This window comes from Diabrotica undecimpunctata, chromosome 3 (assembly GCF_040954645.1).
Source record: "Diabrotica undecimpunctata isolate CICGRU chromosome 3, icDiaUnde3, whole genome shotgun sequence".
Classification (NCBI taxonomy): domain Eukaryota; kingdom Metazoa; phylum Arthropoda; class Insecta; order Coleoptera; family Chrysomelidae; genus Diabrotica; species Diabrotica undecimpunctata.
The window spans coordinates 87,258,382-87,284,877 of NC_092805.1; the positions used below are offsets into that span (position 1 = coordinate 87,258,382).

Sequence of the window (26,496 nt, forward strand, 5' to 3'; positions counted from 1 at the left end):
TTTATTTCAAATTTAGTTCTCAGTCCAACAGGAAAAAAGCATATACTAGTGATAGTTGATTTATATACAAAATTTATTAAACTATATCCCTGCTCTAGAACAAATGTTAAAACATTAAAATTATATATTAATCAATTTTTCGAAGAAATAGGACCATTTAGAAATTGCATAATAGATAATGCTACATATTTTAACAACCAAAAATTTCGGACATTTTGTGAGAAAAAGGGAATCAACATTCATTTTACAAGTATCAGACATCCTCAGGCAAATCCTGCAGAAAGATATATTAAAGAAGTTATAAAATATTTAAGGATACTGTGCCAAAATCAACACGAAACTTGGCAGCAACATATACCACAAGTAGAGTATTTTTTAAATAATACACATAATTTGAATACAGAGGAAGTACCAGAATATTTAATGTTTGGCCATATAGGAAACAGAAAGTGGATTAGTGAATATAATCAGGATATGTTAGAACAAGTAATGCAGAAAGTGAATAACCGAATTAGGAGGAAAGCTGAAAAATATATCAGAAGACAAAATCGAAATATAAAAAAAACAATTACATTTCAAAAAGGAGACCTAGTGTTAATTCGTTCACTTAGAAAAAGTAATGTTAAAGAAAATCGCTGTAAGAAATTACAACCAATGTTTGAAGGTCCATATACAATTGAAAATCAGAATGGACTAAATAGTTATGTGTTAATAGATGCAGAGAACAGACTAAGAGGCATATTTCATATCAACGACATTTTTCAATATCATGAAGAGATTGAATAATGTTTTCTATACCTTTAACACAAATATAATAACACTAATAACTTACTGATAGATCCATTTCATAGATAGATGGTAGATTTCATTGTTTTGAATCGATTTGACATCATACTTGTTGAGTTTTGTATATATGGAAATTAATTTGTACCCTAAAAATCATAATTTGGGGTTAGACACAAAATTGATACTATAATTGCTATAAAAATGTCTTTCTAATATAATAAAGTGAAAAAACTTACCAATTTATATTGATGAAAGTTATTTTGAATGGAAATAATTCCTGGATTTTGTCTATAAATAAACAGAACACCATATCGATTATATTTTTAATTAAGGTTATATTTTATTTTCTGATAGCCTCCATTTTCAATTGCTTCCATTTGACATGACAGTTTGACATAGACAGCGAACAGGAATGTATTTAACACATTTAAAAAAAAAAAAATTGATTTATTAAATTTAATAAGGTATGAGAAAATTAATATTTAAAAAAATAATAAGAAACTTATTTATTTTAAATATTATTTTGGGGTATTGATATGATATAGGAGAAAGAAAGGTATTGTTTAAAAAATTAATTTGTAAGTTATATACTAGATAATTTTAGATATAACAAGTATTTGGTTATTTTAAGAAGTTATATACTAGAGAATTTAATAAAAATATATTTATGTGAGGGCATTTTTAATAAATTAGCATATAATAAGTGTAAAAAGTTGTATTTTAATGTTGTAAATATATTTAAGTGAGCCATGTGCATAGGCAACCAACTATACAGTAAATTGACAGATAGAAATTAATCATAATACGAATATAAGTGGGGTTATAATAATAATGTTAGTTTAAAATGTTTAATTTATATATATTTAATGATTTAAATGTTTATTCTGATCTGAAAAGCCTAAATGTCAACAAAATTATCAATGGAACATTAACGAATTCTCCAGAGTGCAGAGTGTGACCATTGTTTACGGTCGAATATTCTGGAATAATGATTATGTCGGTGGATGGAACAGATATTTTTTCGAGAACATCCATATCGAAGAAATAGAACAAATTGGAACATGATCTCTTACCAGATGGTTCTAGAATATCCAAAAAGATATAAATACCCGTGATTTGGATTCAAGATGGCAGTTTTTAGTCAGAAGTCAGGCCAGTTTATTATGAAAGTTAGTAGACACATTTAGTTAGTGAAGTAAATTGTTCAGAATTTTCAAGAAGTCAGTCAGAAAAGTTTAGTAAGAAATATGAAAGTTAGTTGGAGTCAGTGAATCAGTTACAAATAGTCAAATTGTTTAATATAGTGAGTTAAATGAAGATTAAAAATTATGCATATATTTAATGCACATTTATAATTATACACAAATAATTATTGAAGATTATAAAAGTATATTAGAAGAATATTGGATGGACATTGGAAGGAATTAAAATTATATTATGATTGGAGATTAGTATAAATCAACTTATAATAATTGGATATTGGTATATTGAAAAGAAGAATAAATATAAATGGTGTTTGCTGGTTTGCTTGGTGGTGTATAAATGCTGGTGAAGAAAAATATATCTTAAATTGGTAGAAGCTGATAATTGGAAAAAGAAATTTCACAAAAACAAGGATAACCGAAGTACGAAGACATTCAGTGGTGATTAGAATATATATAGTGGAAAACAGTTCATTTAGGCATTCAGTGAAAGAAAGGTACAAAATTTTGTTAATATAATTTAGTTAGTGTCATAACAATTTCAATTTTGAAGATAGTTTGTTTAAATTTAACATTGTCTATAGAATTTAATTAGTTTTATAAGAACATCAATTTAAAGATAGTTTATTTAAATTTACATTGGCTAGGTTAGATATATATGTGTGTTTCATAATAGTTATAATAAAGATAATTTAAAAAAGTACTTACAAACTAATTCTTTGAGAACCGCGATAAAAACCCTATATTATTAAAAAATACTCATTGCTCATCATTCAAACAAACAATACATCATAACAATTTTGGCGCCCAACGTGGGGCTCTCTATTTAAAAGAATTAGTTTGGGAAGATAAGTGCTCTCATATAATTAAATTAATTATCAGTAGAAAGGAAAAATTATAGATTTTATTTTTAATTATATTTGAACAAGTAAAGTCTCAAAATGTCTCAAGGAAAGAAAGGTACAAGAAGCAAAAAGAATGAAGAAGATGTGGAAGTAGAAACACAACCTATACAAGAGGAGAGTTTAGTTCAAGTTCCACAAGATACTGCAGAAATAAATCCAGAAAGAGAGGAAAATGTCAATATGGCAGCTTTGATGTCATTAATGATGCAGATGAACAAGACAATAGAAGAGAATACGAAAAAAATGGAAGAGAATTCAAAAGAAGTCAAAGAAGACATGAAAAAAATAGAACAAAAAATGGAAGAGAATTCAAAAGAAGTCAAAGAAGACATGAAAAAAATAGAACAAAAAATGGAACAGAATTCAAAAGAAGTCAAAGAAGACATGAAAAAAATGGAACAGAAATTGGAAGAGAATCATAGAAAATTAGAAAAGAAAATAGAAGATAATAATAATAAAATTGTAAAACAAATGGATAAAAAACTTGAAGCTGCAGAGAAAAAAGTAGCAAATGAAATAAAAAGTATACGGAATGACTACAAGAAAAGGATAGACAATGAGAGGACAGAAGTAAAGAGGATTATTCAAGATAATAAGATAGATATAGAACAGAAAATTGAGTTGCAGAAATGTAACTTAGAAGTAAAAATTAACGAAGACAGGAGAAACACAGAAGAAAAATTAGACGATATACAACAAAATATCCAAATAAATAGTAATCAAATAAGAAATGTGGAACAGAGAATAGATGATATTTCACAAATAAGAGACATAGGGAGACCTTACTTAAATTTAACAAATGAGACTGGGATTAAATTCTCTGGTAATATAAAAAATTTGCATCCTAGAGTATACATAAATAGTTTAAAACATAAATTAAGATTTGTGAATAATATTAATGATATTAAAGATTATATTAGAATGACATTAAATGACAATGCAGCAACTTGGTTTGCTAGTATTGAGAATGATTTAGATAATTTTCAAACATTTGAAAATAAATTTTTAAATTATTATTGGGGTGAATTAGAGCAAGCCAAGTTTGGAAAAATTCTATATTTTGGAAAGTATAATCAAAATTTAAAATCAAATATGGTAGATTATGCATTGAAACTGATAACAGTTGCAAAATATTTAGAACCACCACTTAGAGAGGATGAAACAGTCTTAAATGTATCTAGACATTTTGATGTTGATGTTGTGCAAACAGTAACTGTACAAAATATTCAAACAATAGATAGTTTTATTAATTTTATTCAAAGAATACAAAGAGGCAATATGACAAGTAATAATAACAACAGAAAAAACAATAATAACTTTCAATATAATAAAAATGATAATCAACAATATAGACAATCATATAACAATAACACTAGGTATGGTGATAATTTACAAAATTTTAATAATAATAACAGTAATCAAAATAGACAGAATTTTAATAACAATACTAGTTATAATAGACAACATTTTAATAACAGTACTAATAATAATAGACAAGATTTTAACAATAGAAGAAATACAGAGCGACCTAACTATAACAGACAGGTAAATTGTGTACAAAGGAATAGGAGCTGCGAAGACAGGGAACGAAATAGTACAAGGCAAGAAAATGTGAGTAGAAGTCATAGTAGGGAAAGACATAGGACATCAGATCCAAGTGGTCAGATACAATCTGACAATTCTAATAATCAAAATTTTGTGCAGTAAACTTTCTGAATTACAAGTTAGGCCATTGCTATTATGAAAAACCTTCTGAATTTATTTCTTTAGATGAAGAGAAAATTATAGAATCTATTAATTTAATTTATATAAATGCTTTGGCCAAAAATAAAATGATTAAGATTATGATAGATACTGGTTCAGAAAGTACTTTAGTCTCGGAGAATTTTATTTTTAATACATTAAAATTATCAGATATAATAAAGATTCCAAAAATTAAAATTGTTGGTGCAAATAATAAGAAGTTGGGTGAAATTGATAAACTAGCCAATTTTAAAATGAATATTCTTAATAAAGAAATTAATATGCAAGGATTTATTGTCAAGGATTTATGTGTTGATATATTAATGGGAAATGATGAATTGGAAAAGAAGAAAGTAAAGATAGATTTTGAAGAAAGAATGGTAACTTTGGAAGGGCAAATAATTAAATTTATGCAGAAAGATGAGGTAGAAGAAGGAATAAGAGTTGATAGGATATTATTAAAAGAAAATAATGATGTTTATGAAGAAGAAATGTATTTTGATGATAGGGAAATGTCCCAAAAGAATGTAAAGAATAATTATTGTAGTGAATATTTAAGGAATGGGAATTTTAAGCAGATGGATGCCTACGAGGCGGAGTGCGTAAAATTGGAAGCAAGGAATAATGAGTACATAATGAAGAATAATTTTATTTGTAAAGAAGAAGATAAAATGAAAGTTTTAAATTGCCCTGAAGAATATAAATCAATAGTCGTTTCCATATTGCAGCAACACAAGGGACTTGTCAATAAAGAAAATAGAATTGCACAAAATTATATCCATAGTATAAAAGTTAAAGAAGAAAAAGATTTTAAAACAAAATCATACCCAATACCATATAAATACAGAGAAGAAGTAAACAAAACAATTAATAATATGTTAGAAGATGGAATTATTGAGAAAGCAGACACACGTTTTATAAATCCCATAGTAGTAGTACGAAAAAGATCAGGTGAAATCAGGTTATGTTTGGATGCAAGGAATATTAACAAGATTACTGAAAAGCAATTTGAAGCACCAATGAGTATAGATGGAATATTAGGAAGAATTACAGGAATGTCATTTTTCACTAAAATCGATTTACAGCATAGTTTCTGGTTAATACCTCTAGAAAGAAAAAGTAGACAGTATACAGGATTTCAGATAGATGGAGTAGCATATCAATTCAAAGTAGTACCATTTGGACTTCAATCATCTTGCAGTGCTCTATGTAGATGTCTTCATGATATTTTGGATCAATATGAACATTTTGTAATTCACTACATTGATGATATCTTAATTTTTTCTAAAACGGCTGAAGATCATGAGAAACACCTAAAAATTATAATAAATAGATTAGACAAAGTTGGACTAAAAATAAATCAAGAAAAATGTACATTTTTTCAAAAAGAAGTCATATATCTAGGTTATAAACTTAACACTAAGGGAATCGAAATGGATCCAGAATGGACACAAGTCATTCAGGAATATAAAACACCACACAATTTAAGAACTTTAAGAGGATTTATTGGAATAATTAATTATTATAAAAGGATGATACCAGATCTAAGTATAAAAGAAATTCCATTACTTGAACTACTGAGAAAAGGTGTAAAATGGAGATGGGATCAGAGAAGAGAACTAGCATTCCAAGAAATTAAAAACATTTTTCTGTCAAATTTGAAAATATACTATCCTGACTACACACAGCCATTCATATTAAGAACAGATGCATCAATAGAGAGATTATCAGGGGTATTATTACAAATACATGATGGGGTCGAATACCCAATACAATTCATTTCAAGAATTACAAAGCCACATGAAAAGGGTTACTCGGTTTCAGAATTAGAACTAGCAAGTATAATACACTGTGTCACAAAATTAAGATTTTATTTGTTGGGTAATGAATTTACAATAGAAACAGATCACCAAGCTTTAACGTCTATATTAAATAACAAATATGGAAACAGTAGAATACATCGGTGGAGTCTAATACTTAGTGAATACTGCTTTGAAATCAAATACATTTCTGGAAAATCCAATATAGTGGCAGATGCTTTATCAAGGTTAGAAAATACACCACAAAAAGGGCAGCGAACAATAAAAATTGGATTAAATCAATTAGTAGAAAGTACTGGATTATATTCTAAAGAAGAAATTATAAGAGATCAGATCAATTTGAGTGAAAAACAAAAAGTCCTTAGGAAAGATGGGGTATATTATAAAATAATAAATGGCATAGAAGTATATGTAATAACTAGAACTTTAGCAAAGAAAATATTGAAAAATTTACATAACAATTATATGCATATTGGTTCAAGAAAGCTATGGATGCTATTTAGGAACAATTATTTTGCAAAGAATGACATAAGTATAGCAAAAGAAATTACTACCCAATGCCCAATATGTCAACTAAAGAAAGAAAAGAATTTCAAAAACCAGAACACATATAAATCTAATGTTGTATATGAAAAACTAAATACAGTTTCCATGGATTTTATTTCAAATTTAGTTCTCAGTCCAACAGGAAAAAAGCATATACTAGTGATAGTTGATTTATATACAAAATTTATTAAACTATATCCCTGCTCTAGAACAAATGTTAAAACATTAAAATTATATATTAATCAATTTTTCGAAGAAATAGGACCATTTAGAAATTGCATAATAGATAATGCTACATATTTTAACAACCAAAAATTTCGGACATTTTGTGAGAAAAAGGGAATCAACATTCATTTTACAAGTATCAGACATCCTCAGGCAAATCCTGCAGAAAGATATATTAAAGAAGTTATAAAATATTTAAGGATACTGTGCCAAAATCAACACGAAACTTGGCAGCAACATATACCACAAGTAGAGTATTTTTTAAATAATACACATAATTTGAATACAGAGGAAGTACCAGAATATTTAATGTTTGGCCATATAGGAAACAGAAAGTGGATTAGTGAATATAATCAGGATATGTTAGAACAAGTAATGCAGAAAGTGAATAACCGAATTAGGAGGAAAGCTGAAAAATATATCAGAAGACAAAATCGAAATATAAAAAAAACAATTACATTTCAAAAAGGAGACCTAGTGTTAATTCGTTCACTTAGAAAAAGTAATGTTAAAGAAAATCGCTGTAAGAAATTACAACCAATGTTTGAAGGTCCATATACAATTGAAAATCAGAATGGACTAAATAGTTATGTGTTAATAGATGCAGAGAACAGACTAAGAGGCATATTTCATATCAACGACATTTTTCAATATCATGAAGAGATTGAATAATGTTTTCTATACCTTTAACACAAATATAATAACACTAATAACTTACTGATAGATCCATTTCATAGATAGATGGTAGATTTCATTGTTTTGAATCGATTTGACATCATACTTGTTGAGTTTTGTATATATGGAAATTAATTTGTACCCTAAAAATCATAATTTGGGGTTAGACACAAAATTGATACTATAATTGCTATAAAAATGTCTTTCTAATATAATAAAGTGAAAAAACTTACCAATTTATATTGATGAAAGTTATTTTGAATGGAAATAATTCCTGGATTTTGTCTATAAATAAACAGAACACCATATCGATTATATTTTTAATTAAGGTTATATTTTATTTTCTGATAGCCTCCATTTTCAATTGCTTCCATTTGACATGACAGTTTGACATAGACAGCGAACAGGAATGTATTTAACACATTTTAAAAAAAAAAATTGATTTATTAAATTTAATAAGGTATGAGAAAATTAATATTTAAAAAAATAATAAGAAACTTATTTATTTTAAATATTATTTTGGGGTATTGATATGATATAGGAGAAAGAAAGGTATTGTTTAAAAAATTAATTTGTAAGTTATATACTAGATAATTTTAGATATAACAAGTATTTGGTTATTTTAAGAAGTTATATACTAGAGAATTTAATAAAAATATATTTATGTGAGGGCATTTTTAATAAATTAGCATATAATAAGTCTAAAAAGTTGTATTTTAATGTTGTAAATATATTTAAGTGAGCCATGTGCATAGGCAACCAACTATACAGTAAATTGACAGATAGAAATTAATCATAATACGAATATAAGTGGGGTTATAATAATAATGTTAGTTTAAAATGTTTAATTTATATATATTTAATGATTTAAATGTTTATTCTGATCTGAAAAGCCTAAATGTCAACAAAATTATCAATGGAACATTAACGAATTCTCCAGAGTGCAGAGTGTGACCATTGTTTACGGTCGAATAATCTGGAATAATGATTATGTCGGTGGATGGAACAGATATTTTTTCGAGAACATCCATATCGAAGAAATAGAACAAATTGGAACATGATCTCTTACCAGATGGTTCTAGAATATCCAAAAAGATATAAATACCCGTGATTTGGATTCAAGATGGCAGTTTTTAGTCAGAAGTCAGGCCAGTTTATTATCAAAGTTAGTAGACACATTTAGTTAGTGAAGTAAATTGTTCAGAATTTTCAAGAAGTCAGTCAGAAAAGTTTAGTAAGAAATATGAAAGTTAGTTGGAGTCAGTGAATCAGTTACAAATAGTCAAATTGTTTAATATAGTGAGTTAAATGAAGATTAAAAATTATGCATATATTTAATGCACATTTATAATTATACACAAATAATTATTGAAGATTATAAAAGTATATTAGAAGAATATTGGATGGACATTGGAAGGAATTAAAATTATATTATGATTGGAGATTAGTATAAATCAACTTATAATAATTGGATATTGGTATATTGAAAAGAAGAATAAATATAAATGGTGTTTGCTGGTTTGCTTGGTGGTGTATAAATGCTGGTGAAGAAAAATATATCTTAAATTGGTAGAAGCTGATAATTGGAAAAAGAAATTTCACAAAAACAAGGATAACCGAAGTACGAAGACATTCAGTGGTGATTAGAATATATATAGTGGAAAACAGTTCATTTAGGCATTCAGTGAAAGAAAGGTACAAAATTTTGTTAATATAATTTAGTTAGTGTCATAACAATTTCAATTTTGAAGATAGTTTGTTTAAATTTAACATTGTCTATAGAATTTAATTAGTTTTATAAGAACATCAATTTAAAGATAGTTTATTTAAATTTACATTGGCTAGGTTAGATATATATGTGTGTTTCATAATAGTTATAATAAAGATAATTTAAAAAAGTACTTACAAACTAATTCTTTGAGAACCGCGATAAAAACCCTATATTATTAAAAAATACTCATTGCTCATCATTCAAACAAACAATACATCATAACAATATATATATATATATATATATATATATATATATATATATATATATATATAATGTTCGGAAAGATTTCCGCGGTTAGTACAATTAAACTTAGAGCTAAGATTAATATTATTATAAAAATTAATATTAAACTCACCAGTCTTCCGGGTTGAACCGCGTTGATATCCATTTTGCCGAGCTTTCGACATCCTCTCTGATGTCTTCTTCAGGGCTTCCGAGGTCTCAGTCTCCCGAGCCCCCAGACACTACTACACTCACTAGTCACTTCTAGTTCACTCACTAGTTCACTTATCACTAAAAAAGTAATAGTAAAAATAGTAAAACAAAAAAGTAATAGAATGGCAACCGATAGGTCGACGGAAAAGAGGAAGACCCAGATTAGAATGGCAACACGGCGTAAACAAGTCCATGAGCGAAAGAAATTTAACAACAAACGACTGCGAAGATAGGAAGAGATGGTGTTTAGGTATCGGACAACGTCGAAAGACGTTCTAAACCGATGTATATATATATATATATATATATATATATATATATATATATATATATATATATATATATATATATATATATATACTCATATAATGTCGAGAAACTTCTCGTCGTTAGTCTGGCAGCTTGTCAGTTTTACGCTACAGTATATTGTTACTGTATTATTGTATTATATTTTGTAGTTGTAGTTTTTGTAGTTTTGAATATTATCATATCGCTAATAAAATCTTTCTTTTGTAGAACTGGTTTGGAGAAACATATTCTACAGACAACATAGATTTTCGGATCTCAAATCCGGACTACATTCTTGAAGCAGGACCTCCTGTAACAATAAGGTTTTTTATAAAGTACAACCCAATTGGTACACCCCCTAAGTTGGACACTATACGACTTAATGGTTTAACTATTTGCCCACAACAACAGCATAATTTAAAAACAACGACCCCTAAGTTGCATATTAGCAAACCTAAGCCTACTAGCTCTCCAACTATCGTTGTGCATACTGAATCAGATAAATATGTGACACCAAATACAAATAAAGTTGTTTCAACCTCATCTCTTAATAAAGATGCGTCACTAAATTATTTTAATGCTCCAGCAGTAGAAGGGGATGGTATTAGCGATTCCAGTTTACATATTGACAAACCAGACGTTTATATTCCTTCAATTGGCAATGTTGGTTATACTCATCCCACGGATAATTCTAATAGTTTAAAAGACAATCTCTTACCCAACTACAACCCATCTATTGATAAACCTATTAGAGCGACAGATGGTAGTTTTAGTGCGTCTAGTTCTACAATAGCAAAACCAGTTAAAGGCGTAGATACCATAATCGCCAATAACTACAATTCACCTATCAACAAACCTATTGGTACTGTAAATAGCAATTACCCTATTACAAATAATCCAAATATCGGTACGGGAAATTATTATCCTCCTATTACCAGACCAAATGGCAAGCTCCCTGAGTATCCTACAAATAATGGTAAAAATAGGTATCCTGTTGAAACGAAACCTGTGGATCATCTGCATTTGGGATACAATGTAGCTACAACAGGAGATTATGGTACCAACGTTCCAACAGGATCAGATGGAAGTATTACAAATTTAAATAATATATATGGAACCTCTGAAATAAAGTAAGTGAGATTTCGCTCCAAAACTATGTATTATAATTATGTATATTATGTATTCAACAGCGTGAAATTTTCTTCTGTTACTTTTTAATTTTTGTCTCTTCCAGGTTATATTCAATTACTTCTTTTCAACTATTTCTTGCTTACTTTCTTTCTGTTTTTAAATTTTACTGTGTTCTTTTATATTGCATATATCCTTATTGGGATAAAAACAATATACATAAAAGTGAAACATGGTTCTGAAGCCATTTTCTTGTTGTATTTTTATGGTATTTACTATATTTAAAGGTATGGTAAGAGTGGCCGCTTACCTTGGTGCGGACATTTCGTCTGACCACAACCCCCCAATCGCGAATGTAAGGCTTCGATTGGCAAAGGTTAAAAAGCCATATAATAAAAATACATAAACACTAAAGAATTAATGAGAGATGAAGAGCTTAGATCTACATACAGTAAGTACATCAACGAGAACTTGAGAAACATACAAGGAAATTGCATAGAGGAAACCTGTGAGAAAATAAAAATACTTGATCTAATGGAGCAACGCAGATAGTACAAAATACATCAGAATCAACAGGAATACAAGGAAAGCTGGATGAAAGAACGTTGTGAAGAATTGGAATCACTACAAGAAAAGGGAGACAGCTTTGGACTACATAAAAAGGTCAAAAAAATTTCGAACAAGAAACACCATGAAACTCGCCTGAAGAATGCTCAAGGAAACTACTTTCATACCCAGGAAGAACTATGCTAAAATCTGGGCAAACTATGCTTCGTCCCTCTTTGCGGATAATAGACCTAATCTGCCAACTACTAACTTACCCACGGAAAATTTATCCGGCCCTCACATTATTCGCGCCGAGGTGGAGTACGCTATAAAAGTAGCAAAACTAGGCAAGGCCCCTGGACCGGATGGAATTACTACGGAAACCATAAAACTATTGGAAGATGATAACATCGACATGCTGGTAACAATTTTCAATGCCATATATAACACCGGCCACATTCCAATGGATTGGCTTTATTCAACCTTTATAATGATCCCTAAATCACAAATAGCGACAAAATGCAAAGACCACAGACTGATAATTTTATTGAGCCATTTGCTTAAGGTGTTTTTTCGCATCCTTGACACAAGAATGTTCAGAAAGCTGAAAGATCTAAGCGGTGAGACACAATTTGGTTTCAAGAGCGGACTGGGTACACGTGCAGCAGCTTTCTGCTTGAATACTCTTGTACAAAACTGCATGGATCAACGAAAAGATATAGTCATAACATTCCTCGATTATGAAAAAGCGTTTGACACCGTAAAACATGACGCAATGATAAAAATACTACACAACGCTAACATTGACGAGAAAGATATAAGAGTTATCCAGAATCTCTATTGAAATCAAAAAGCACGAGTGAGACTGAACAAATCAACCAACACAGAAGAATTTGAAATTTTAAGAGGGGTGCGACAGGGGTGTATTTTGTGTCCTATACTCTTCAATCTCTATGTGGAGAACATTTTTTGCAGAGGCACTGGAAGGCTCTGAGTGTGGAATAAAGGTAAACGGGTTCCCGATAAATAACATTCGTTACGCCGACGACACCGCGATAATAACAGACAACGAACATGATATGCAGTTGATGTTAAATAAAATAAACACCGTAGGAAAAATATATGGCTTGAAGATAAATGCTGGAAAAACTAAATGCATGGCAATAAGAAAAAACGCACTTTTAAGAATACAACTGCAAGTATATAATGCTCCAATCGATCAAGTGAAAACATTTAAATACTTGGAAATGATGATGAATGACCAATGGGATCCTCAACAAGAAATAAAATTCCGTACCGAACAAGCAAGACAAGCTTTTATCAAATTTAAACCGCTACTATGTAACCGCAATCTCTCCTTTAATCTCCGCTACAGGATGGTTAAATGCTATGTATGGTCCATATTGTTATACGGCAATGAAACATGGACATTAAGAGTACCTTCCATTAATATGTTGGAGGCCTTCGAAATGTGGACGTTGCGAAGATTTTTCGCATACCATGGACAGATATGGTGAGAAACGAGGAAGTCTTAAGAAAGGCAAATACTGAAAGAGAACTACTCAATTTGATCAAGGTACGAAAAATTGGATACCTCGGCCATATTCTAAGAGAAAAAAAATACGCAATCCCTCAACTAATCATCCAGGGAAAGATTGAAGGCAAGAGAGGAGTAGGTCGCAAACAAATGTCGTGGCTACGGAACATAAAGAACTGGACAGGCATAAATAACACTGACGATCTTTTGCATGTCGCAAAAGAGAGACGTCTGGCCTTAAGATAATTCGCCAACGCACTATAGGTGCATGACACTATACGAAGAGAACTATATTTAATGGGAATTAACTAAATCGCAGACCAAATCAATAGCATGGGAATTGAAGTACCTACTATATTCTTAGACATGATAAAAAACAGTCTGCGGATAGTTATAATGAACTTTAGCTCATTTAAAATTGAATTATTTGTCCTGTGGTCGGTCCATGGTATTCGCAACATTCCCAATAGAACATTTCGGTGGCGTCTATTTTTCTTCTTTCCGCTTGTCGTAGGGTCCAAGATTCACAGCAGTATGTTAGTATTGGGAATATTAAGCACTTGATCAACCTCATTTTTAGAGTTCGTGAAATTTGAGAGTCCTTGCGTATTTTGATTATCTTTCCTACAGCGACTTTTGCTAGATCACATCTACGTTTTATTTCTTTCTGTAGTGACCCTATGTTTGTGATCAATGATCCCAGATATAAGTATGAGCGCACAACCTCAAACCGGTCAATCGTGGTTATGTTTCGGTGATTGTTATGTAGTCTATCTACTATCATAATCTTTGTCTTTGATATGTTTAACTGCAGAACAAATATTTGACTTTCGTTTTCAACCAACCCTATGAGATCAATTAACTATTCTTGATTATTTGCGAGAAAGGCTGTATCATCTGCAAAATGTAGGTTGTTTATTTTTCGGGCATTTATTGAGATGCCCTTATCCCATGCTTCAAGCGCTCTTCTCATAATATGTTCCCCGTATATATTAAATAATTGTGGAGACAGTATACATCCTTGTATGACACCTTGCTCTGGATGGAATTCGTTTGAAGTGTGTCAAATACTCTAACTGTTCCAGTAGTGTGTTCGTATAGTTCAGTTATAAGCGAAATTAAGTGTTGTGGTACGCCTACCTCTTTTAGTATTGAACTGGGTTTAAAAATTTAATTTATTGACTTTATTTATTATAAAATGTTCTACACTTTACAACACTTTATGAGTTCTACATACATTTATTTATTTAATCTACATAGAAAACACTTAAATATTAATTTATTTACACTTATATAATTTATTTAAAACATTCACACCGGTTACAATTTAAATAGCCGCGCAAACAATTTATTAATCGACACTTGTTTTCGATTGTCCTGTTAAATCCCAAATCGTCCGTTTTATACCTGATTCGTTTGTCTAGAAATTTCCACCGGCTTCTTTAACCTTCGGTCGGAAAGCCAACGATAGTATTCGATCCTCATCTGGAAAATTCCAATAGCAGGTATAAGCGACGACCCGGTACGACTCACATATATCGTAACATTGCCCTTCTCTTAAAAGATGGTTCCTCCTGGAACCTTGTTGGGACTGGAACTGGAACTGGAACGGTATGCTGGTATAGGCAACTGGACCCTCTTTTAGAACTTCCAGTTGTATAAAAATGACAAGAGACGGTTTTTTCTCCGCACCAGTTACTATGCGGATTGCAACAGACTAACACCTGGACTTTGGTGTCTTTAAAGATCTCCTCCACCATACTTCGGATAACCCTCCAATCTAATTGGCGGCACTCCAACTTTGACATAGCTAACTTTTGCACGTCGGACTCTAGTACGTGCTCTCTCAACTGCAGTAAGGCTTACCGTACATTTCGGTAGAAATGGTTGGTCACGGGCAGTGTCTTTTGTTACCAGGTGGAAAAGGTAGCGTGATGCATCTTGGAGTTTCAAGGCTTTACCGGGAGCTGACACTTGGCATTGAAGTTCTGCAACTCGACCGAACTTCCTTCGAAAGACGGATGCCAACCCTGGTGCGTCTTTGATACTAGCCGGGATGGTAAGGGCCAGTAAGTAGTCATCGGGAAGCCCAAGTAGATCTTGCTTTTCTTCAGTGGTAACACCATGTCGTGCTTTACCGGTACCTCCATAGGCTCCCATGAATTCCTCAAACGTGAGTTCAGACACATCTTCGACTTGGTTTACGACTTCATCTACGTCGTGGTCACCTTCGAAAGACGTCAGCCGGTTATGGTGTACTATCATCCGCTTTCCCCTCGGAATCTTGCTTATTCGGTAGATGACATCGTTGATCTTCTACATAATGAGGTATGGACCTTCCCAAAACTGCTGCAACTTGGGAGAACAACCTTTTCGTTTATCGTACCGTTTGCTCATTCGGTCGCTAGCGATCTGAAGATGGGAACGGACCAACTCGTATACATCGTCCATTTTTCTTCGTAATTCGATCACATATTCTTCACCTGCTACATCTTCTCCAGGCCGACACCCATACTCTAGATCACAAGGTAGTCGCATCTCGCGTCCGAATAGGACTCTGGCTGGTGTCTAGTCTGTTGATTCGTTAACAGCAGATCTGTAAGCCATTGTGAAGAACGGAAGATATTGGTCCCAGTCTCGCTGATGATCGGACACCATCTTTGTCAAATACTTGCCAACTGTCCTATTCATCCGTTCTACCATACCATCCGATTGCGGATGATATGCTGTAGTTCTTGTTTTCTTCATGCCTAGTCTATCACATATTCCTTGGAATAGATCACTTTCGAAGTTTCTTCCTTAGTCTCTATGGAATCTCCCAAGGCACTCCAAATCGGCTGATATATTATTTGATCAACTTATCTGCAATGGTGGCGGCCTTCTGGTCTGGAAGTGCGTAAATCTCGACCCACTTAGTGAAGTAATCCATTACTACCAACATGTACTTGCCTCCATTTTCACTTTCTGGAAATGGCCCAGCAATGTCCAAAGCTATTCTTTCAAACGGGCTTCCAACATTATATTGTCATAGGAGCTCTCCTTTTTCGGTGAGACCGGTTACTCGTAGCACAAATAGTACAATTTTTACACCAGTCCTTTACGTCGAAAACCGTTCCCGAATTCGCTGAAGGGTTTTTTTTTACACCGAAATGCTCTCCTGATGGACTGTCGTGTAACTGACAAAGTACTTCGGCTATTCTGATCTTTGGGATCACCAATTGTTTTTTCTTCTCTGAACCGTCATCATTTTCCAGTACTCGTTTGAGCAAGCTACCTTCCATAATAAATGAGTCGCACTGGGCATAATACGTCTTAACTACTGAGCATAGGTTTGATATGTTTGATATTTCTTACCAAGGTGGTCGGCGATTTTCCTCTTTCCATTTTCGAATTTTCTGTACAACTGGATCTTTCTCTTGTTCTTCCCTTAACTTAGTAGGCGTCCAGTTGACCATCGTTGTTCTTAGCACTGCTGCTTCCTTGGATTCCGTTTTGTTGCATTGGGAACATTCTGCTGGGCATGGCCTTCTGGAAAGAGAATCAGCGTTTCTGTGGCTAACTCCGGCCCGGTGCTCAATCTTGAAACCGTATTCTTGGAGTCGTTCGATCCATCTGGCTATCTGATCCTCTGGATTCTTAAACTGCATCAACCACTTAAGGACGGCATGGTCGATTCGGATTAAAAACTTCCTTCCATAGAGGTATTAATAGAAGTGCTCTACTGATTTCACTACTGCTAGAAGTTCTCTTCCCTTGACGCAAAATTTACTAAAATATCCAAGGTCTCGTTCCTGTCCTCCTTGAATGTGAGATAGCACTCCTCCAATTCCCACATTACTTGCATCTGTATCTAAGATGAACTCTCCTTCTGGCAGTGGGTACCCTAAAATTGGTGCTGTGATTAAATGCTTTTTCAAGGTCTCAAAGGCATTTTGGAAGTCTGTATCCCAGCGGTAATCTCTTACTTTCTCTGTAAGTCGCGTTAATGGCTTAGCGATATCTGCAAACTTCTTAATAAACCTCCGGTAGTAAGTACATAGTCCAAGAAAACTTCTCACTTGATGTTTGTCAGTTGGTTCTGGCCATTCCTTAATGGAATCAATTTTTCCCTTATCCACGGCCACAATTTCTTTACTGACTATATGACCCAGATAATTCACTTTAGCTTGAAATACCTGGCACTTCTTGGGGTTTAACATCAATTGGACAGCTTTAAGTCGATTAAAAACGTTTTCTAAATTCTTCAGATGATCTTCAAATGTCTCCCCAAGACAATTATGTCTTCTAAATAAACCAGGCATGTTTTCCAAGATAATCCTCTCAACACATTTTCCATAAGCCTCTCAAATGTCGCAGGAGCATTACAGAGTCCAAATGGCATAACGTTGAATTGTCACAATCCAGATCCTGTGGTGAAAGCTGTCTTCTCTTTATCTACTGGATCCATTTCTACCTGCCAGTATCCAGACTTTAAATCCAAAGAAGAAAACAATTTACTTCCAGCCAATGTGTCCAATGTGTCGTCTATTCGAGGCAGAGAATATCTTTCTTGGTAACGTTGTTCAGCAAACAGTAATCCACACAGAACCTCGCCATTCCATCTTTCTTCTTAACCAGAACCACCGGAGAGACCCATGGGCTCGTAGAAGGTTCTACCATCCCGTCTTTCTTCATTTTCTGAACAATCGTTTCAGCTTCCTCTCTTTTCGCCTGTGGTAATCGTCGAGCTGTTTGACAAATTGGCTTAGCATTACCAGTATCAATTTTATGCTTAACAACGGTAGTTCATCCCGTCTTTCCTTCTTTCGGTACGAAAATATCACGATATTGATAAGTCTCACAGGTATGTCTTTACACGAAGTCACCAATTCCTTTCCAATTATGATTCCTCGGCCAAACTCGTCGTCATGGTTCCAAGGTTCCATCATAACAGGTGTCCCTTCGTCCAGAATTCCCTGTAATCGCGGTACTATAATCGTCACTGTTTCCTCCATCTTCCTTTCCATCTCTTTCATCTTTTCTTCGAAGGCCAACTTATCGGCAGCAACTTGGTTTTTTAACGAAGATATTCTATCGTCTAGGGCAGACATCTCAGAATTGTCTTTAGTGATTTCCAAACAGATGTTAGCAGAAACTTTGTTTTCTAAAGAAACGATGTCGCCGGAAGCTTTCGAAATATCGCCAGAAACTTTGTTATCTAATGATGCAATGTCACCAGAAAATTCTACTCTGACACCAATGAACTGGGTTTATAAATTTAATTTATTGATTTTCGAAACCAAGTTCAGATTTATGCTTTAATCTGTGTCTTCTAAGAATTACAAGGTAAAACAGACGTTGATAAAGATGTTATTAGAGACATGGGGAATAATAATAACATCTTTATCAACGTCTGTTTTGCCTTGCCTCGAAAGCTTTACGATAATCTATAAAACAAATGTATGATGGGATATTGAATTCCCTAGATTTTTCTATTATTTGTTTTATGTTCAGAAGGTATTCTCGAGTATCTCTACCATTGGGAAATTCAGTTTGCTCTTGGGGTATTTCTCTTTGTAGGAAAGTTTTCATTCTCTCATTGATTATGTGTAGCATTATTTTGCGGAAATATAGATGGTTCTATAATTTTCGCCTTTATGCATAGTCGTTATTGTAGATTTTGTCCAGTCGTTATGCCATTGCTTGGAATGCCATATTTTGTTACAGTAATACTTGCAATAATATTCATTAATTAAATGAATGTTTAGATTTTAGATTTAAATTATTTATATAGATATTGGTGCATTCATTGTCATCTAGTAACGTTACCTTCGATAAGGTATCATAAATATAGCAAATTATTGTGTAAATCTAATGGTTGTAGAGTCCTAGGAACTAATACTCGAAATCCAAATACTATTCCTAACAGAGAAGTTAGTGTGCCATCTTTATACAATGAGCTTAATGTACATGCCAACATTTCACCAAGGTAAGTAAAAGTAAAAGATGAATATTACTTTTTGTGAGTATTTTCATTTACAAAAAGAACTAACACAGAATATCAAAGAAAAATTAATATTATAAGCACAATAGAGAAGGATATGGCACCGTTCAAACTTAAAAGTTTATTGTATGTTGACTACGTAGTTTTGGTAACTGATTCATTCAAAAATGAAAATTAGTAAATGATCGGACAAAATAAATTGACAACTCAGGTATAAAAGTCAATCAAAGTCAAAGTTACGAGGATAAGCAGTTGGAAATAGACCTATCAATATAAAGAAGACATGAATGTGCTGCTTTTTCTGTCACTGCGCCCTATAGATGTAAAATTGAGAAATATTGCATGAAAATTCAGAATTATTTATGCAATAAAGTTAATGTATTATAAAGAAAGAGAAAATGGGTTTAAACGTGAAAATGCAGATAGAAAAAAAAAGAAAAAATCAAAAATGAGTAGAAATGGGACTCGCTGTAAAAAAAATTAACGTTAACCTAATTTATATAGATATATAGTGGGAATCTATATGGATGGAAAGCCAAAAGAATAATAGAATTGAGGACAGAGAACAAACGGATAAGAGGTAAAACGAGGTAAAATGAGGAAAATAAAAAGTAGAAAAAGAAAAAATAGAATACTAAATAAAAAAGGTAACCACCCAAAGACAACCAAATGTCTAAAGTGGAATCTGAATTCTACAAAAGCATAAGGATGCAGGCGAAAAAGATAAAGCAATCCTTGGAATATATAAATAAACAGGAGTGTAAGTCCAAGGACAGAAGTGTATTGCTGATAAAATAGAGAGAGTTCTAGGTGATAGTGGGACTTATATGTTTAAATTAAGACTGTAGAATAATACTAATGATTTTGGTTTATTTTGCATATAAGTTTTCTTTAATATTCTTCGGAAGCTTTAATCTAATTTTACAATACTTATGTACTTTCAGCGATATACAAACTCCTTCCCACAATTCTGAATCGCATGATTCGGAGGAAGATTTCTTTCCAGGAGACTTTAATGCAGATAAAGGTGCAAGTACGGAAAATAATATTAAAAAACCGTTACTTGAAAAACAACCAAGAGTAGGTTGTGGTACAGTCGCATTAAAGCCTAAAGCTTTCATTGCCTACGGACAAGATACAACTCCAGGTAAATATTTTTAATTATTTTATTTGAATCTTATCAAATTTTAGGACATTTTTTGGTATTTTTTTTATTGTTTATATAAATTATATTTGAATTTTTTATGGTTTAGGACAATGGCCATGGCACGCAGCAGTGTATCATACAAAAGGCATTACCTTAATGTATATATGTGGAGCAAGTCTAATATCACAGACACACGTCTTAATTGCTGCCCATTGTGTAACCAAACCTCGGGCAGCTACACCTGTTGAACCTGAGAGCATTTTAGTCTATTTTGGTAAGTATTTTGACAAAATTTATTCAGTAAAAGTAGATATCCTACCAATAAGGATATTCCTTAGATAATAAACGAAAAATACCTAATTAGTGTAGATCAACTCAACTTTCGACAAAATTTGTCTTCAATAACCTCTATATTCATCCCCAGGTAAATTACTGACAAAGCATTTAAATATAACAAACCTGCCTATAGGTTTATTATGATATTTCGATAGGCTAGAATATGTGTTAAAATTACTAAAAGGAACAAACCAACCCAACAAAACGGTAAAGATAATTGAAACAAAAAATAAAACTAACTACTACTACTACTAACAAGACAACTACTTGATGTGCTTATTTGTCATGTTGTTGTGGTACAATCCTGATCTCAGATAACGGAGATAACTTGCAGCGAATGGTAAAAACATTTAAAACAGCGGCTGAGACATGCAAGATGATTCGTCCAAGTCCAAATCTCTAGTGGCAAGAAAGAAAAAACTGGCTTGGATGTCTGAGAGATGTCATATGAAGGAATAAAGATATGAACTTATATGGGAGAGTACACATATATGAATCAAGTGTAAGACTAAAATCGACATACGCGATAGAACCGAAAGCACGTATAGTAGAAACAAAAAGAATACTTAGAATGTCAGAAGTGAAAACCTTGGATCTAGCATGTTACACATACATAGTGGAAGATTAACTGGAATAGCAACAAATAGGCATCAGACTACTAGGGAAACCCTTTAAAAGATTATGGGATAGCTTTCAGTCAACGATCAAAAATACAGCTATATTTCTTTTGAGGTTTCTCTGTGCTTCTTTTCGACTCGCTTGATCTCCATTCCAGGATTCACCGTGTCCATTTATTATTATCGTATCTAGCTATATGGCCGGTCCATCTCCATTTAATTTTTACTAAAGTAAAAGCCACATAAGAAGGCCGGTTAGTAATTAGGTCATGATCAGTGGACATCAAACAATTTTTAAAATTTAAAATTTAATTCAAATCGCTTGAAAAGTAAATTATTTAATTTCATATATTTTATGTGCAGTAAGAATGTTTGATTTTGTTTTGTTAAAAGCAAATGAAATGGATATAATATTTATATATAGTTTATTACACACAATAAAATTTATTTTATTATTGACATTTTAAATATAGTAATAATTGAATTTACTATACTATACTATACTATAACTATATAATATAATCTCTTTAGTATAGTGCTACAGTCCATGTCAGGCCCTGTCCTCTCCCAGCATCCGCCTCCAAGCATCCCTTTCCTTGGCGACTCTCCTCCAGTTATCCACCCTCATTATCTCTTTAGCATCGGTTCTTACTTCGTCTATCCACTGATTTCTTCTTGAGGATTCTTTGTAATATTGATATAACTCGAGGTTGAACCTTACTCTTAACATACCATTGTTGTAGATGGGCCCCAATATTCTTTTCAATAACTTTCTTTCAAAAGTATTAATATGGCTTATTGTTTTTGTGCCATGATCCATGTTTCTGCGTCATATGTTGCTATTGGTCGTATGATGGTTTTATATATTTTGAACTTAACTTTCCTATGGATGCCTTTGGCATTTTCTTTAAAGTTCCACATTTTTAAGGTGCCATTTCTCCCTTCCTCGTGGACCCTGACTCTACCTTCCACTGTGGTGGTAAGCAATCTCCGGTAAGGGTGCTCAAGTTTGTCAGGTAATTAAACCGGTAATAGCATACGTAGCGGAAGTAATGTGTCTTATAAAAAAAGATGAAGAAAACTAAGAATAATTGAAAGAAAAATTATGAGAAGAATACACGGCCCAATAAAGATAGAACAAGGGGAATATAGAAGACTAATAACAAACTGGAAACCAGTAATAAACAGACCAAGAGGAAGACCAAATATAAGATGAAAAGACCAACTACTAGAGGATATATCAAAGATGGAAATTGCAAACTCGACATGATTCAGGACCGGCGAGAGTAGAAAAAGATTGTAGACAAAGCAAAAACATATACTGATGATTGAAAAATAGCCTAAAGAATAGGGCCCTTAAGATAGCGGGAACACTTTTTTATTTAAGGTATAAGTAGAGGACCGTGAAATTATCAAAGATTTTTTTCACTTTAAATTTTAAACAGAACTATTGACTTCTCATAAGAGGTAGTTGAGGGGTGAATAATTACTAGGGTGGTAATAAATTTGTAAAACATAGCAGAACACTGTGGTATAACTATTTATTTATAATGTGTGGTATGTGGTATATTTACTGTGGTATAAATATTTTTTTTTTGAATTGTGCTAGCTTGAATATTAAGCTAGCGAAATCACTCCCATTAGGGGTAGGTTTGGGGTAAAAAATTATCGGGTTGGTAATAAATTATTAAAAAATAGTTGAAAAAATATGCCATAGGCAAAAAGTTTTTTTTTTAATTCTGCTAGATTGAACCTTAAACCAGGTTCAAGCCGAATTTAGAGGAAAGCGTCGATTTCGTCAGTATATTCCGTCAAAACCGAACACGTACGGCAAAAAATTTTAGACCTACTTAGTAATAGACCTACTGATGTTGTTTAACGGCTATGTGAACCTATTTATGATTTAGGTCGGAATCTAACAATTGATAACTGGTTCAGAAGTATCGAGTTAGTGAACAAGTTATACGATAAGTAAATTACAGTTGTGGGAACCATTAGGAAGAATAAAAGGGAATTGCCGTTTGAATTCACAAAACTAAGCATTCTGTAAATTCAAGTATGTTTGTTTTTATTCAACATATTACACTAGTTTCTCATATTTCTAACAAAAGAAAAAGGTATTGCTTGTATCCTCACTATATCATAATGATGCAATTGATTATAGGAGAGGTAATCAAAATAAACCAAAAAGTATCTCACTATATAATTCAACCAAAATATGAGTGGACATGGTAGAGCAGCTTAGTGCTAAATACAACTGTTTAAGAAGCATAAACCGTTGGCCAATGGTTATATTCTATACCATATTGAATATATCTGGCATTAATTCAATGGTTATCTTCAATACAAACGATACCAATGAGAAAAAAGTGAAACGGCGTGATTTTCTAAAAAAACTTTGTAAATGATATATCCCTATTTAAAAATTCGAGTTACTACTTCAAATCTGCCAGTTAGCCTCAAATGCTGAATTCGTGAAATTTGTGGCATCACAGATGTAGCTCCTGCAATTCCAGAAAGAAATAAGACAATAAGACAAAAAATTTATGTCCTTGAACATATTCATGAAATATGTCAGCTTTGCCTAATTGAAGCTACACAATAAAATGTTTCACGTTTCAAGTGAAATGCTTACTTTATATTTTTGTTAAGAACCTGAGTTTTTTTTTGTTAACGTATATTCCTTTTAACTAAAAATTACAAACTGTTTTTTTATTTCAAGGATTTTAAGAACTCTTATTATATATTTTTATATATATATATATATATATATATATATATATATATATATATATATATATATATATATATATATATATATATATATATAATAACGGATTTATTACGGCTGTCGCCGCTTCTCCGCCCCCAATTTCCAACTTTTTCTGTCATATGCAGTTGCCTCTTCTAAGTCTCTTGCTTTTACGTATATTTTTATATTACACTATATGGTTACACTAGAGTTTTTCATTTTGTATCTGTTGTTTTTCAATCAAACATTTTCAAAAATATTTTTCAGTCATTCCTAAACACAATATAAAATATTTGTATGAATTTTATAGCAATAATTTTTTTTAAATTATAATGCTATAGTTTTTCTGACGGGTATTGTTAAGTTAAAGTTTATTTCATGTAATCGAATGAACTATAATACAATAAAGTTGTCCCAAGAACGCAACCCAAAAATATTGGCACTATCATTTTAAAGTGTACTTTAAAGTGTATAATATATGTCTGAATTTTCAATATGAGTGAGTCAGATAGAATTAAATTTTTAAAAGATTTTTTACCAAACAACAAAAACAAAATTTGTTTAATTTATTAATGTTTTGTATTTTGAGAACGATTTCCGAAATGGAAATCGAAACGTCAAATAAACTTAATTTTAAAGTAAAATTGTGGCTTATTCCCAACAAAAATAGTAAATTATAATGCCACAAGAAAATAACTTCAGAACAATATTTTAAAATATTATTTCCTAAGCCACTGCACTCTCAGTATCTACTACTACTTATTCAGTATATTCGCACCTAATCTTCATATCTGACGCACTAAGTGTCATATGTCACCCCGTTGGAAGCCTGCAACTTAGCCTCAGCTGTATAACCAGAAATCAATATTAAACTTGTTAGGTATAATAGAGAGTCATGTTTTTTAGGAAAATATAACTTGAGGACTTTTGGACCAGAGACCCAAGACAGAGATGTTTCACAAATTATTATTCACCCAAATTTTAATTCTTCGATGTTTTTTAATGATATAGCAATTATAAAGTTGTCACGACCTGTTGAAATAACTGACTATGTTAGACCTGTTTGTCTTTGGGAAGATGATACCAACTTGGAATCAATTGTCAACAAAGATGGTAAGTTTATACGAATAACTGTTTTTCTTCTCTTACATATTTTACTTCAATCCACATTTTTTTGTTAAGATCAGAGGTTTAAACTTTTTTCCAGTAATTAAAGGTTAAATTTTGATGGTTTTTAGTCCAACAGCAACATGTACAGTAATAATTTCATCCGACGTGCTTACAACACAAAGCATATTAGTCGGTATTGTCTCTTTTACTCATGCATTTTTCTAGTAATTCATGTATCCCATTATTTTAAAATGAATTTTAAAATATGTATTATGGAGCCCCAAACAGCGGACTTTTAAAATTATTTTTTTTATTAAACATATAATTAAGTAAAAACTTACGATGCTTGATGGCATATTTTTATTAAAAATTTTAAAAAATTATCCAAACGGAAATTATATTCAAAACATTTTCGGTGCAGTCGGACCATCATCAGTGAAACATACAGAAAGTATTTCTGTATGTTTCCCAAGGAGGGAAAATTTTGACTGTTAAACTAATAAGCATATGGTAAATACTTACACTTTGAGACTAATTGAAACTAGCTACATATCTAGGTATAATAACTTTGAGATTACATAAAAATATATTACATTTTAAAAATGTGATGACATGAGATCAATATTATAGGATATTACTTTAAGTAAACATATTCATCTCTGCTCGAAAAGAGGACAACTTGCTCCAGCGGTTGGAAACAGCCAACCAATTAGATTAGGAATTTTTAATTTTACTTTATTTTTAACATGGAAACACTTACTTCTAGGTTTCACTGATGATAGTCTGACTGAACCGAAAACGTTTTGAAAATAATTTTAATCCGTTTAAAATTTTTAATAATTATATACCATCTTACATCAGAAGTTTTTACTTCATTGTAAGTTTTTTGATACTATGGTATACAGCCAACCACTGTAGTTTTCTCTTTTAATTTGTATTTT

At 31.8% G+C, this 26,496-nt stretch overlaps 1 protein-coding gene across 3 annotated transcripts in view; it reads left to right on the plus strand.

The window, feature by feature from the left end:
* The window catches only part of LOC140437007 (uncharacterized), a 50,283-nt gene that overhangs the window by 20,651 nt on the left and 3,136 nt on the right, over positions 1-26,496 (plus strand). Inside the window, exons 3-7 of one of the 3 annotated variants that reach the window (XM_072526221.1) lie at positions 10,628-11,529; positions 19,384-19,578; positions 20,538-20,740; positions 20,847-21,014; positions 25,352-25,558. In XM_072526221.1, coding sequence (XP_072382322.1) covers positions 10,628-11,529; positions 19,384-19,578; positions 20,538-20,740; positions 20,847-21,014; positions 25,352-25,558 — 1,675 coding nt within the window. The remainder of the gene's footprint in view (positions 1-10,627; positions 11,530-19,383; positions 19,579-20,537; positions 20,741-20,846; positions 21,015-25,351; positions 25,559-26,496) is intronic. The other 2 variants (XM_072526222.1, XM_072526223.1) reach the window with 2 other exon arrangements.